This window comes from Orbicella franksi, chromosome 13 (genome assembly GCF_964199315.1).
Source record: "Orbicella franksi chromosome 13, jaOrbFran1.1, whole genome shotgun sequence".
Lineage (NCBI taxonomy): Eukaryota > Metazoa > Cnidaria > Anthozoa > Scleractinia > Merulinidae > Orbicella > Orbicella franksi.
The window spans coordinates 21063882-21079686 of record NC_138157.1 but is presented as its reverse complement, the minus strand read 5'-3'; the positions used below and the strand labels follow the sequence as shown (position 1 = coordinate 21079686).

Below are 15805 nucleotides of genomic sequence, written 5' to 3'. Positions count from 1 at the left end.
TCTCCCTTAAACGAAGAATCAACTGCTTTCTTCGCTTTGCGTCCTCGTTGATTAAACTACGATTTAAAATTGAAATTAAGTCTTTTGAGCTGCAAAATTAAATGATGGTGACAAGGAGACATTGAATATTTAAAACTATTTGCTATCTCTGTTTAGATATGACTCACCTTAACGGCTATCATACATTGCGGGGAACTAGGATTTCTAGTTTCGAAAGTTTTTCGGAGCTCATCTGAATTTTTTTTATAAAAATTCTTTAAAGAGTCCAAATGCTCTAAAAAGTCTATAATTTTCGTCTCAAAGGTCTGTTCCTTGTGACTCCTGACGACGTCAGTTTTGCTGCTCATATCTCATCGGCTCTAAAGACTATGTCATTCAGACTGTTAACTCAAGCTTGTCGGGCTGCCTGCCTAGTTCGTAAGGCCCTAAATTTCTGATATAGGTACAGCCTTTGAACAATGCCAAGTAGGAGTTTAAAAGCGGATAAAATTAACGTTTTGATAGTCGACACAGTTCTTTTAATTTATGCTGTAGGATATAAATCGCGTGATTCTTTCGGTTTCAAGTGTCTTGATCTTTGTAACTAGTTCCGGCTGATCACCAAGACAACTGAATTTATTTCACTAGCGACGCAAACAAAAAAGCGCATGCAAGCATAACAGCTGTAATTTAACCATAAAAACGGCTTCATCGCAAGTATAAGCACAGGTGCAAACATAAGCACAAGAATCAATTGTTTTTCCTGTTTTTTGTGCTTGCATTAGTGCGCTTGCGTTCACGTTTTGCCGTGTGAAAACGAAACACAGCACAAGCACAAGGAAATTTACTTTCTCTGCATGACCAGTTAAAGCACTCGATTCAGATCCCCCACGTTGGAGCATTTGAACAAGGTTCCAGAGGCCGCGGTTGATTTAAATGAAACGTTTTCCGAGGTATTTTGGAACTATAAGAATATTGTATGCCAAAGAGTGTAGGGACTTCAAAGACAGAAATAAAAGGGCACAATGCAAGTGTAAAATTTAAGTCACGATCTCTAAGTTATAACTCCTCCACGAGATTGCAAAAAACACCCTGGCTTCTTCTTTCTTAAAAATTCCCGTAACCTAAAAACGTTTCGTTTTTCTCCTTTTTTTGCAGTCGCTTTCGCTTTTTTCGTCTCAAGTGTTGAAGAAACAACAACACTCGGGGCTTGACTAAGGTTTTGCCGCCGTATTGGCCGAGTCGAGAACGGCGCCTTGCAACTAGGAAACATCGTGTTCTTATGCTTGTACCTATGCTTATCACTGTCGACCTTCGTTTACACTTGGCATAAACACCTTAATGCTTAGCTTGCGCTTGTGCTTGCGTTCGTACTTGCATCACCAATGAAAACCAAGCATTAGAGCCATATCTCTATATACAAAATGCACTGGACAAGTTTATTCTTGTGCCTTCCTGCCTAAAAAGAAATTAAGACACCGTGGGAGACGACTGATTGAACTTTTGAGCTTGAGTGCAATTGCAATCTACTGGGGGTTGAAGCCTCTTATGGAGAATAGAACTGACAGTCAACTGCCACTGAAGCCTAGCTAGTAAGCTCTCTCCATTCCAAGCAAAGAACAGTATGTCAAGTAACAGATATATAACCCGCCTCCCGGGGGGGGGGGGCTCCCATATAAAAAGGACGGGGGGTGTTCTTCGTACCTTTCAGGGGTTAAAAAAGCGGTTTTGGTACTTCTTAGGGTGTTCAGCCTCAAAAGCTCCTCAGCGAAAGCTTTTGCGTTACCTTTTAGGGTATTGAGCGCAAATAAATATGACAGGGGATATTTGAAATGCAACTGATTTTTAATTTTCTCTCACAGTTGGTGCCTCTTAGGGGTTGAAAATACTTTCAAGCCAGACCCAGAAAACAGGACCTTGCTACCTCTCAGAGGTTCTTTCCAAAATTCCCCACGAGCACCCCCATCCTCTCTATGTGGGAGTCCCCCCGGAATATGTACAGCTTAGTGGAGTAAGCGAGTCAAACAGAGAGACTAAGCCCGCATTCTACTCTTTGCCTTTTCAAGGCTGGATTCCATATGATCTCTATATGACCACGGCGGGAAAAGTTCAGTTATCATCTTTTCTATCATTAGTCTCTTACGTAGCCATCATTTGTGTTGTCACGCAACGACCCTCTCCCAGGAATTAGTGGGGGAGAAACGTTGCGTGACGACCCAAGTGATGGATGTGTAGGAGACTATGCGTCATTGCATCTCTTAAAATCACCTTCAAGGATCGAGGCTATCGTTGCGACAACGATCGTTGGGATAGACTTTCATTCTATCTCGACGATCACAGCGATCATATGAAAACCAGTAGTCTTTAGAATCGCTCAACGTCGTCTACAGCGATCTCAACGATCACAGCGATCGTAGATCGTAGCGAAAATATGGTCACCAGCCTTTAACCTTTTAGACAGGTGATATTAACATAAAATGTAGACATCAACTGCACAATGGTAAAAACGATGAATGAATTACTGAAAGGAGAATCAAATTTTACGTAGCCACTGAAATTGAAAAAATAAGAGATCAACTCTAATCATTGAAACTTAATGTTAGCTTTTTAAGTTGGTGTTACCCTCTTAAAATATTATTATTATCATTATAATTATTATTATTATTATGATTATTATGATCATTATTAACTTTGATTTGTAGACTGAAACAACTCAAGCGAGTATTTCCCCACTAAAAGTGGTAAATACGCAGACCAAACCCGGCGTCATTTTTGGAAATTGAAAGGTTGCTGCTTGAACATCGATCTTTTCTCCTGCTCACTTCCAGTAAATGAATCCAGCCCGCTATGTTGTGACGTCACCTTGAACATGCGATTTGATTCATGCATTAGCGTGCATGCACTATCGAGTTAAGGTGCAAGCGGGAAGTATGGTGAGTATGATCCGAAAGAAGCGGCACTCTGTTTTCAATTAGTAAAAGGTGAGGATTCTTTGTGGCGGGATTACGCACATAGCAAAAAACATTGCACTTCCACGACAGTATTTTACGTAATAAGCTCCGTTTATAGCGCATTAATGTCTGATGTGCGGCAAACTGGTCAAAAATCAAAGCATCAATTAAGGAGCTCTTAAATGAGAAATCCAGAAAAGTGAGGATTTAAAAGTTGTTAAAATGCTTATGGAGTTGTTCTGATAGGTTTTTTTCGCCTGCTGACCCAAATACTTATGGGATAGTCTTTCAGCTCCCTTCTGGTTTTCGGCGAAAATACACAGGTAGAAAAATATTTCCAGAGAAATCTCTTGGCTTCAAAAGTTCCGTTCATGGCTGGTGGATTTACGTATAGCCAGGGACGGAACATATGTTGATAATAAGGAGTTACTGATAGCTGAGTGATAGGCATGAAAAAATGGAAGATTTTCTTGAAGGTTGTCAAAACAGCTCTGGGAAGGGAAGCTGAGATGATAATTCCCAGCAGTTCTATTTAGTCTCTCATTCGTGAAGTTATTTTGAGTTAATTTAAAATCATCCTATATCTTAACTTTCCTGTCCTTGATCGTGATTTATTTGGAAGAAACTTTATTTGTAAATGGGCAATTTACAGTTTTATACTCACATGGTACTCTGCAAGTATTGCCGCCATTTTTTCCGCATAATTTAGCGAGATTTAAGCTCTGGATACCTCGAAAATACGCACACATACATGACCGACACTTACTGAGTTATAGAGTCACAGTCGTGACTTTTTTTTTTCCTGGGAGTGCTAGGATATTCAAAGACGGCCTGATCATACTCTGAAGACGCTCGAAGAGTTCCGTCGACGTTCCGAAGATTTCCGAAGGTTTTTCAACATTTCCCAGTCCCAGTCCTTGGATATGTTTCGCCAAACATATGACACCGTTGCTAAATGTGTTTGAAAATCGGAGGGCTGGGGAGGTGAGCCGTTCACTTTAATTCCAGAACCAAACTTCTCTTTCCATTTTTTTGTGCCGCAGTTTTTCGCGCTTTGCTCTAGCTAACTGAACGCCTGCAAGCGGGCAACGGGCATTTACCAGAATCTTTTTATTTTATTTTAATTTTTTGTTTTTAGGGCAGGCGTGCATGAAATTTTCTTTTATAGACATGAGATCGAAGTTTTCGGCCCTAACACGAGATTCTTTCCTAAGGTCATGGGATTAGGCAGGTAGATGCACATAGCTGAAGACACCTTTCTGAAAATCACCCTACTTCGTAAGCGGCTCCGTTTATACTGAAAAATTATGTCTGAGTGTCAAATATAGTTTGTGTAAAATATATGTTTCGGGCTTGGCCCTTCTTCAGTGAGTTGAAAAGGGCGAGCAAAAAAGGTTATGAGACTGTACGAGCGCACCGATACGAAAACCCCGCTCGTGAAACACAGTTGAAAATAAAGAGCAGCGCCATATTGAAACTTTCGGGCAGTTTGCTGGCTTTTGTCGATTGTGCTCGTAAAACGGGCATACAAGGAATAACGCCGTTTAATTTAATTTGGAACCGCCGTTTTCTACATTTCTAAGCACCCTGGCTTGATTTTGTATTAATTTCCGTTATGTCTTGACTTTTTAAGAAAATAGTGAAATCGAATTCGACGATGGCGGATCCAAGATGGTGGGTCAAATGACGTCCTTTGACGTCATATGACGTCATAATTTCAAAACATGGTATCATCTTGTACAGCAGGCTCAGGGCTATCTAATCTACGTAAATTTATTTCTTTGTGCCTTAACAGAACAAAAATACAGGGGAGGAGTTCCATCAACTCCCCTCCCCCGTTGTGCTATGTTGGGGGTATGAATTGACTTAATTCGGTTTCAATAAACGCTCCCAAGAGACTGAAGCTCTCTGTACCACATTGTAAACTGCTGAATTATCTCAAATGGATCTTGGGAAGTGCTCGGATCGACGACGAGGACGCCATCTGAGATGTTAGAGCTCAGTCAGCTCACTACCAAGCCGTATACGTGGAGCCTAAGACCGAGAAACATCACACCTACCCCAGGCAGCCCCGGAGACAACAGCAGCAGAGGTTTTAGAAACAGAACAAGTAAAAAGAAACGAAATTACGTCATTTCGTGAAGGTCAGAACTCAGAAAAGCCAGATGCTAGCTGTGCTACATTTAGTTAAAAGCTAAAAATTATGCCCGGTTTGCTAAATTATGCCAAAAATTACGCTAGCTCAATCGACAAAAACCTATTTTTTAGCATGTCACATATTTTAAAGACCCGAATACTCTAGAACAAGAAGAGATATTTGAAAATATTAAACAGCATTTTTCTTTCAGTACAGACTACCTGTTTTAGCCCCACCACGCAGGCGCTTGTCAGTTCTACCGAACCAAATTCCGTACGACTCGAGCTACCAGCGAGCAAATATCGATTACCGGAAATTTCGCTCGTCTCAAGCCCTCATCTTCAATCTGGTGTGGTTAGAAATCCAAGATGGCGGGTTCCAGCGTAGGTTAGGAAACAGTTTCTCTTTACCGTTCTGTTTTGTCAATTTTCCTTTTCATTCAGCTGCTTTAAATTCTGAAGTTATTCCAACTCAAGTTATTCTTCTTAACTGCCTTATTTTAGTTGTTGTGCCTCGCAATTTTCGCTTGCTTGAGGAACTTGAAGAAGGGCAGAAAGGCGGAGACGGCACAGTTAGCTGGGGTCTAGAAAAGGACGACGATATGTCTTTAACCTACTGGAATGGAATGATTCTTGGTCCTCCTAGAGTAAGTAAAGTGCCTAAAAAGCTACTGTTGCTGTTTTGAGACTTAAGCGCTATTGTAAAGCGCGATTCTGATGAGTGCTTCTAACGTACCTTAGAAGCTTTTATCTGCTCGTAACTTCATATGAAAGAATACGCTGCTATCAGTGACAAGTTTATACTGTGAACTAGAATACCCGCCTTGCATAGCAACGGAGTAGAGTTTTATTTATTGCAATTTTAGGCATCATTAATTTACTTAGCTTCAATAGTCAACACCATTGTCATAGTATAAAATATTCAAGGAATTGCACGTTCTTTGATTGGCCAGATCTAATTTACTAATTACCAAACAGAAGATGGTTTTCCATGATCTTTAAAGACAAGTTGTTCGCGTAAGCTCTAGATGAGCTGTTAGTGGATGGACAAGTCGTTAAGTGAATCCATTCTCCTGCTTATCGAGGCCTCCATGGTGGATTATTTTCTTTTAGAAAATAGCCCCAAAGAAAATATATTCTTTGTTGGTTTAAAAGTGTGTTTCTATTTAACAATTATTCGCCAAAGGCTCAGTGAACATTGGTGAATATTCATCAAGAAGGAGTCAAGGTGAAAATTCACCAATGTTCACTGAGCCTGAGGTGAATAATTGTTTTAGTATAATTTTCAGAGCTGAGCAAAGAGGACTACAGAATAACGGACTCAACATAAAAACACAGACGCAATTGTTCATTTGCATACACGTATGTAGCCGTAGTGTTAATAATAAGCTTTCATGTACATCGATTGTGAATCAATTTACTCATCCAGTTTCATAGTAAAACAAACAAGCGAAACACTATGAAAAGTAAATTCATCCCGTATCTTTGTTTTATCGATGTTGACTTCATTCACAGTTGTCATCATCATCTAAAAATGAGTAGCTTTAGTTTGAAGAAAAATAAATTTTGGTCATTCGATCTGACCTGCTGGCAATCAACGTAACTACTGTGTTTACAATTCTTAAATGCCTTGAATATGAGTTCTTGAAAGGTTTTTTGGTCTTTTCAAATATCCTGGACTTGGAGTAATGTCTTCTGAATAAATGAAAAATTTATTCAGCGAATGTCTGCCATGTTTACTTGCCGAGATGGCATAGGTGGTGAGCCTAGTGACCAGACCTTGAAAATGTTATATTTACCGCCTGGAGCGGTGAATATAGCATCATATAAGGAATCTCTCAACCAATCAGATTGCTGGAAACTCTTTGTTCTGCTCTGAAATTATACTAAAACTTGATAGAAACACAGAACTAGTTTGAGCTGTTGACGTAATAATGGCAAGAGCAAAGACAACTTACATTTTGATGATCTAAGTAAATAAGCTGTTTTCTTTTTTTCATTGTAGTATTTTCTAAAAGAAATAGAAAACATGTTCTCCATGTTTCTGTTGAGTTAAAATTATAAATTAACACTCATGGAAGTTTGGGAGAACTTAAAGGGGCAGTATCACAAGAGGTCTTCTAAGTTTTTGTGCAAACTATGCTAAAAAAGGCATAAATTCAATCTCCAAGAGGTCAATGATTTTTAGTGATTTTCCTCCAAGTAGCATTGTTAAACTTGAAAACGTGGGCCCAACATTTTGGACCACTTCTTTCCTACTCGTCCGTAGCCACAACAGCTCTAAATAACTTTTGTGACTAGTACGGTACATTTTAGCAAGATTAGGCAACTACTAGTGGATTTCCAATTAATACCAACACCTTCATTGGATTTTCAAGAAGCAGTAAATCTTGGTGAGACTGCCAATTTAAAAAAAGCTGTGGAAACACTTGCCTGTCGGTTTGTGTTCCTACAGCATTTCTCATTCTCCCAAACTTCTACTAGTGTTTCTATTTAGTAATTATTAGATTATGAGCCTAAGATTTCTATTGCCCAAGTCAACTATCACACATAGAAATCGAGAGCGAAATTGAAAGTGAATGTTTATGCAAGTGCTTCATAGAAAGAATTCTGAGATTTGCTTCTGTTTTAATCTTACGAAAACAAAAGTGAAGTGTTCTGTTTCCATTTTATGGCAAAAAATATTTTGTTACTTCTAATGAGTACAGCTTGCTATGCTAAATAATTCTCATTCAATTTCTGTCAGATAATCTTTCTGCTGTCCTACTTCAGATTTCATAAGAGCAATTTAATTTTTTTTCTTCAGACTAGTGCTTTCTTCTACACTGTCATGCTTTCATCTAAAACCAAGTTGAATATTTCTGATAAAGTTATGTTTCATGGATGATATTATTAAATTAACAAAATTATGGAATGATACTATAAACTCTTCTCTGGGTTTTGGTTCTTCTATAATGTCCAGCCATACATCTCTGTTTTCTGTTTTTCATGTGACATCATCATTTTCCAAAATTAGAAATTACCAATCCTTATGAACTTTTATTTCCAACAGATGTAAGACCCTCTAATACATTGTAACTTGACATTTTCAGCTTTTCCTACCCGAACAGTTCTTGTGCAAGATAGGAAGAAGTAAATTAATTTCAAAGTGTCGGAGCGCTCAAGTAATAACTTTTCATTTCAGTAGCAAAACTCAATGACAAATGTTTACTCAGGTGTTTGTAAAAACCCTTCCAAGGGTCACCAACATGGCATTTCCATATAAAGCTCTATAAATTTGGGTGAAACACTTTTCTGAATACAACACCCAAATAAAAAAGGATATGGACCTAGATCTTGGATAGGTTGTTTATTACTACTTATTTACTGAGAGTGAGGTCCTTACAGGAAAATCTCAGACGGAGACTTCTCGCTCGGTCAATACGGCAAGGTCGAGGTTTGAGATTTTCCCGTAAAGACCGAATGTTCGAGGTTAATAAGTTGTTTGTTATGTGGCTTTTTTCTTTGTTTTGCAAGCCCGTAATCAGCCCGTGGGCATTACAGGAGAATAATACGCTACAATTAGCCAATCAGAGTGCACGTTATATTGGTCACAAGAACAACCTATGTAATAAACATGTATATCAATCGTCTATTATATCTTGAGCAGATCTATTCTTAAAATTTATTGGATGGTTATGATTTTCATTTTTGATGGCGTGACAGTGAAAACCAGCAATAGAAAAATCATGCATGTTGGGAACCACTGGCAGGTCTGGAGCAGTTTTATTCTATGGTGAATCTTGATGATGCGCATATCCTATATTATATGGGTACATTATAATATATTCACAGCTGCTCATTAGAGAGCTATTTTTTAATGGGGTGTCCTGCAAATGTTTAGCTAAATGGTAACCTTTCCCAATCAGATAAAATGCATGCAGTGCAACTTATTTAAACTTGAAGATAACTGGTGCAAGGATGCCAAAATGCACCTTACCAAGCTATGGTTGACCTGGGTTTGCATTTTGCATTTTGCAAGTTGAATAGAAAGTGAAGCCAACATAATCCTTCTGTACTGGTGGCACTAAAACTAAGAGCAGTGCTCCTTATAGGTGAGGGAATAGCAAATTTTCCGATGTAGATTTTTACAGATTATGTGCTTGCCCTTGACTCGTCATGCAATAAGATCTGACAGAGTAAATTTGCAACGAAACAGAGAAATACTTACGGCAGCTTGTTTATGGTTGCATTTTCTATTATAGATTTGAGATGAACTTTTGAGAACTCTAACAACACTAATTTAACAACTGTGGGAAATTGGGTGTACCAAGTGCTCCTTAGTCTAATGTATGCAACTTTAATGTCATTAAAATTTTTGTGTGCTTGTACATGTACTTCTAACAGGGTTGCCACAGGTAAGGAAATGGTTGGGGGAAAAAATATTCTTCAAGGTCAGGGAAAAGTCAGGGAATTTTATTTTGAGTCGCGAAAATTGACAATTTGAAGAAAAGTCAGGGAAAATTTAAATAATTTAACACAGCTGATTTAATACCATTGAAGGTTGGAAGAAACATTTTGGGTCACCGTGATCTCAGCGATATATATTTACTTAATGAAGAAGGAAACTTAATGATCAGTCTTAATGATTGAGTGTAAAAGAAGGCTGTAAGTTGAGGCCAGAAACCACTCTAGATCTGCAATTTTGTGTTTATTTGGTCAGGGAAATGTTATTTTGATCAGGGAAAAGTCAGGGAAGTTCGAAAAGTGATGTCTATGGCAACCATTTTGTAATCAGTGGACTTGAGACACATCTACTATTCCTTTACTGAATTTTGCATTTCTCTGTAACTGCTTGGTTTACAGACCCCTTATGAAGGCCGAATATACTCACTGAGGATTGAATGTGGCACAAAGTATCCTGTTGACCCACCTAAACTTCGGTTTGCCACAAGAATTAACATGTCTGGAATAAATGCAAAAGGCGAGGTGAGTCAAAATTCATCTGGTCAAGGACAAAATAATTATTATTTTAGTATAAATCAACTGGTATACTCATGCAAATGCTGCAATCTGATTGGTTGAGCTATCATACACTATCAGCCGTTAGTGTGCTGTCGCTGTAGGTTGTCTACAAAATGGCAACTTTTCTTGTTTATTGAACATTTTGGGGGGAACATATGGAAAGAAATGGATAAATAATAAAATTCCTGAGAATCATTGCTGAAAGAAGGAAATTCACAGTTTCTTGACTTACACGTAAGAACTCAAAATGTTGAAAAACCTGATAAATGTTAGGGCTGTCATTAAGTTTCGAGTCACCTGTAGCCTTGTTCTCCACACCCGTGGCAAACTCATTACTTTATGGGTGAATTATATCAACAACAGGCAATTGCACCTGTAGCATGAAGGGGAAATTAGGCATACTCAGCCGTAACAGGTGTCACGGGTTATGGCCCTTAATGAAAGCCCTGCATGTATGTACACATGTATACATAACTGCCGATTTCAAATGACAGGTCTTGAAAGTGTGAAATTTAATATTGTGTAGAAAAATAACTGGACCCTGTTGTTTGAAGCAAATTTCATTTGGGTCTGTTCTTCCACAACACCAGTAGGGTTAAAATTTGCAGGTCCTGGCAGCAAAGCTGCAGGTCACCCTTGTCATTTTCATTTTTGCATTGTGTCCACATGACCACATGGACATGAGAATTTTTGGTGTCTGTCTGCATTTACAATCCTGTGAAAGCACTCACTATTTAATCAATTTTGACAACTAATGACAAACGTTGAAGTGACAGTGGTTTGGGTTATTGATTATAGATAATTGGTTTTCACTAATTCAGATTCAAGACGTCTTCTGATATTATGTGATGGTGCTATTTCACACAATGCACCACAAATCACATCTGGAAAATTGCATAATTCGCAAAAAATAGCACAGTTTTAACATAATAAATCATTAATATATCATTAATTTTGTGTAATTATTTATTGCCTCACGCAGGTTGAACCAAGGATGTGTAAGGTGTTAGCCACTTGGAATAGACAACACAGTATCAAAGCTGTTCTCCTTGAGCTGAAGAGGTAAACTATACAATCATGTACATTTGTATACTGGTAGTGCAGCTAAATGTGTTTGATGACAGCTGTTACTTATTTTTTGTGGCATTTTATCTTTTTTCTTGGTACATGTAGTTACATTGTGTATGATAAGCAATTAATGACTGGCCCAAGGGAAAGAGTGAGTTTTGTTTTCCTGAGACTTTCAATGTTTCGCGAGGCAAAACCAAGGGGAACATTGAGGTCAAGGGGAAACACAACTCACTGTTTCCCATGGGGCAAGTCATCAAGTGGTCTTTGTTATACCTCCAAACTGTGAAGGAACTGTGAAAAACCTTATTTGCTTGACCCCAGCTGGCACAGCAAATTTGCTGTAGTTTCAAGGTGCATCACCTGATCACGTGTGAGTCAAAAGGTCAAGTTGTTATTTACCTTGGGAGTTAGCGAGTTTTGACCCATGACACATGACACATTCTCCTCTAATCAGAAAAGATATTTGAGTTGGGAGGTAAAACAATTGCATTAAAGTTCTGTAAGTAAGAAAATGACTGACTCAGCTTTTGTTTGGGCCAGAATAAAGTGGCCATAGTAATGGGGTGGCCCTAAGGCAGGGTTCCACTGTACTGGATAATTCCATTAACCTGGGGTTTCAATAAGTTGTTCAGCAGGTAGGCATCAGGATTTGACAACTGGGCAGAAAAAAAATAAAAGGTCTGAAGGGCCTTGTCAAGCTAGGGCAATTCGGAGCACAAAAACAGATAAATCAATTTTCATAATCTTTTACTGATCACATAAAAAAACAGTATCACTATTCCATAATTACCAGCTTTTATAGGTTTGTGGCAAAAAAAAAAAAAAAAAAAAAAAATTGCAAGAGTTTTTAATGCTCTGCTTTTTTAATTACTTGGAATGAAAAAAAATGTGCCTTTAGCAAACCACACAAGCAGAGTTTTGATTAAGAGACTTTTGTGATGTGCAAGTTGGCTTCTTTCCATCGTTTTAAAAATGCATTAATAGCACAGAATAATGCCCAGGAAAATGATGAAACAGAGCATGACATTATGTTTTTAATTCAGTGCGAATAGGTTAATATAGAGTTTTGTCTGCTGTTTGTGGAAGACTGAAACTTGAAACTCAAACCAGTGGCGAAGAAATTGGTCACATGCTAGGCAACCAGTGAAAACAGCAAAACAATTGAGATGGCAATACTGTTTAAAATTTCATAACTTTCTAGGGCCAGTTGGGCCAGGCTGAGCAATAATTTTATGCTTCCTTCACACTTTGTAGAGAAAGAGCCAGAAACAGAAAAAAAAAAGAACATTCCCAGTTATACTGAATTTTTGGAACTCTTTTGCTAGTTTTGCCAATTTCAGACCATTTGCTGTTGCGGGGAAATGCCAAAGTACATTCAATATTTCATTATGCAAGAAAAAAGTTTTCAACACAAAAACAGTGCTATTCCATCAAAACAGGCTCTTTTGTTGAGGTTTATAAATTAGTAAATATAATTCACTTGTCCTAAGCAAAATTATCCACGAAAAACTTTTTACTCCTAACTTGACAGCACTACAGTACTTTTGACGCAATGTACAAATGTAGGCCTAGTTCACTAACCATCAGGACACCACCCCTGCTACATACATGTACATGTACATTGAACGCTACCACATTATAATAAATGGGAAATAATCATCGATGATGAAACGTTTACACCTTACCTGGAGGTACACATTTACTGTGTCTGGGCTTTTACATTATTAGTTGTAATTAATATGAAACTAATTGTTGTCATGGCCAAGGTCTGCCAATAGAATCCATGACAATACATGTAGAGATAGAGAAGAGGTTCGTTTATAGGCTTACTGAATTAGGTTTGGCTGTTGGTTTTTTCTTGCAGAATGATGAGTCTAAAAGAAAATTCAAAGCTTTCTCAGCCACCAGAAGGAAGTACCTATGATTAGAACATCTAAATTAACTTTTTACCTGTTTTGGCATTTCTCAGTTTAGTGGCAGTGCTGTGTTGCAAAAAAACACATTGCAGAGGCCAGGATTTGCATGTCTTTTTAAAAGTAATTCAACCCTGTGCATGTTTCTAGGGGAACTTGTACAGCTCTTAGGAACCTGAAAGGACTTCAATCTTGTTTTTGTTCCATTTCCTGATGTTTTGAGTCAATTCTTGATTCCTTCCTGAAATACGTTAAGAATAACAGTATATTTACAGTGCCATGGAGTTGATCAGCAGTTGTGTGCAGTGTCTTTACGCACTTGCCTTTCACGTGAAGCTACTGGTAGTCACAAGTTAGCTCACAATAGTTTTTGTTGTAAACTGCAGGATATATTCTCAGCTATACTTAGCTAGGATATTTTGGTCATTTTTCAAAACAAATTTAGAAAGTTGTATACTTCTGTTACTAGTGTACTTGTGGGTTGTTTAATGGCTGTTTTGTGCTACATGTATGTGAGTTATAGTGAGACTAATGTATTAAAGTGTTGCTTTTTCAGTTCTTTTGTTTTTCAGTTTAGTATTGTTAGTAATAGTCAGAAGATAGGTAATTGTTATAGATTCATATAAATGACTGGATGTGTTTCCTTTTAGCCATGGAAACTAGTTTACACTTGCAGGATTGATTCTCCAAATGTTTTTTTGTGAATCTTTCTGTTTTTGACACAAGGTTCAAGTTCTTTCTTTAAAGAAGGATAAGAAGGTCAGATTTATCAAATGATACAAAAGGAAAATGTCACTCATTTTTGCCGAGAGCCTGCAATCATGCAGTTTAAGGGTGCGTAATGCTATTAGATCACCATCCAATGTATTGCAGTATCAAGTGGATGGTGATTTACATTTGTATCTGCTTGGAAAGTGTTCTCCAACCAGTGAACAACCAGAGTCAGTAAACCTTTCATTCACATGTACAGTTGTACAACTTGCCAAAGCAAGTCCTCCGTAGGAATAAAGATGGTGACTGCTACTTTGTAGTGCACAAAAACCTTACCAATGCACAGTAAACCAGACCACATGTACAGAAAAGTTCCAAAAACCTCAAACTTAGCGTACTCAATGTCATTTCAGGGACAAATATTGCAAAAATATATTTTTCTTTGTGCTTAATGGCCTGTGTTGGGTTTGCAAGTTACTGTGGTAAAACGTACAGTCACCATCTTTGTTTTCTATGGAGGACTGTGGTGAATGAACAGATGTACACAGAAAAATGAGATTGCAAATGGCTGTTTCACAAACATCATGAAGTATGTCACCATATTATGTAATAGCCCTTTCGCGGTTGATTTTTCATAATCATTTGTATAAAAATATGTTCTACCCTGAGAGGCAATTCTGGCCAATTGTGTGATTTTGATTTTTTGCAGTTTTAATTTTTAGTACTATGCAGATAAGAAAAATGAACTGTGAAAAGGGCTAATAATGTAGTGACCTGACGCTAAGGCTGGTTTTCAGGAAGATGCCATAGGTGTGGGTAGAAGCACTAGCATATGCATGAGCATAAACAGGAAGGTCCTTACAGTGGACCATAAACATGAAAAGAAGGTGGAATTGATTAATTTACGAGGAATCACACAGGCAAGAGCTTCAGCAAAAGCAACAGAAAATAAAAGCAAGTGGAAGTTGACATGCTTGTCTATGCTCTTGTTTATGACTCTTTTTGGCCATGTTTAACATACCAGAATTCTAACATGACCCAGATGCTTTCTGCGTAAATTGTAGATTTTCTAAGATTCTTTTGTCTTGTAAATCTCATACTTGATGCAAAGAAAATATATATAAACAATAGCCTCCATTTGATGCGAAAATATGCTAGGATATTTGTCTGCGGACATCATCTCTTCCGAGAGGCGAACAGTTTACGCTCGAGAAAAACTGTGAGCTTCAAGGAACAGATAATGTCCAAGGACAAATATCCGAGCACATTTTTGCACAAAATGGAGGCTATTGTGTTTATTATTCATCAAATATTTTTCGCAACACGCGCAGTTTTGAAAATTGGGGAACATTCGGTCATGTGACGTGTTAAGACAATTGCACGCAAGCGAAAATATATGATGGATTGTAAAACCAAATACGCCAAAGTTTGGCAGAAAGCCTCGGTACCATGTTAGAAACGTGGGCTCTACTGCTTGTTTTTAGGCAATTTTCATGCTTTTGCTTCATCTTACGCTCGAGTTGAGCACTTGTGAAATCCAGCCTGTCAGTGCTGTTTTTTTTTTGTCTTTGAAATATAAACCCTGCAACCTCTCGTATTTTCAATCCTCATCATGAACTGACAGAAAAATATCGAGACATTTTCAGGAATTTTCTCTCATGATTAGATTTCTTAAGTTTTATAACAAATTCAAACTGGCAGTTCATGAATTCAAAGCCTTTTTCATTACTTGAAAAATGTCCTGACCGGCGTCAAAATTCTCCCAAGCTGAACTGTTAATAACAGTGTAAAGTCTAATGAGAATTTTGATACCGGCCATGAGTCAAAGTCTGTGCTGGTAATATACCAGCAGTCCTCCATTTTGTCTTGGCAGAATGTCTGTCAAACGTTTTGCTATGTTTCGTGCGAGTGTTGTCTTTCTATGACGTCTAATATACTTTTAAACTTTGAATTAGCAAGAGCTTATAGCCATATAATCATGTGTTATAAAGTAGTAATATTGAATACTGTAATTAAAGATACTCTTGTGAGAAAAGTTAA

General features: G+C 37.8%; 1 protein-coding gene across 1 annotated transcript; it reads left to right on the top strand.

Moving 5' to 3' along the window:
* Positions 1-5384: 5384 nt before the first annotated feature.
* LOC145465190 (ubiquitin-conjugating enzyme E2 variant 2-like) lies at positions 5385-15805 on the top strand. Its single transcript, XM_081448958.1, has 5 exons — positions 5385-5454; positions 5571-5713; positions 9912-10034; positions 11053-11132; positions 13006-15805. Exons 1-5 carry the CDS (start codon positions 5436-5438, stop codon positions 13067-13069), a joined length of 429 nt encoding a protein of 142 aa, XP_081305084.1. The 5' UTR covers positions 5385-5435; the 3' UTR covers positions 13070-15805.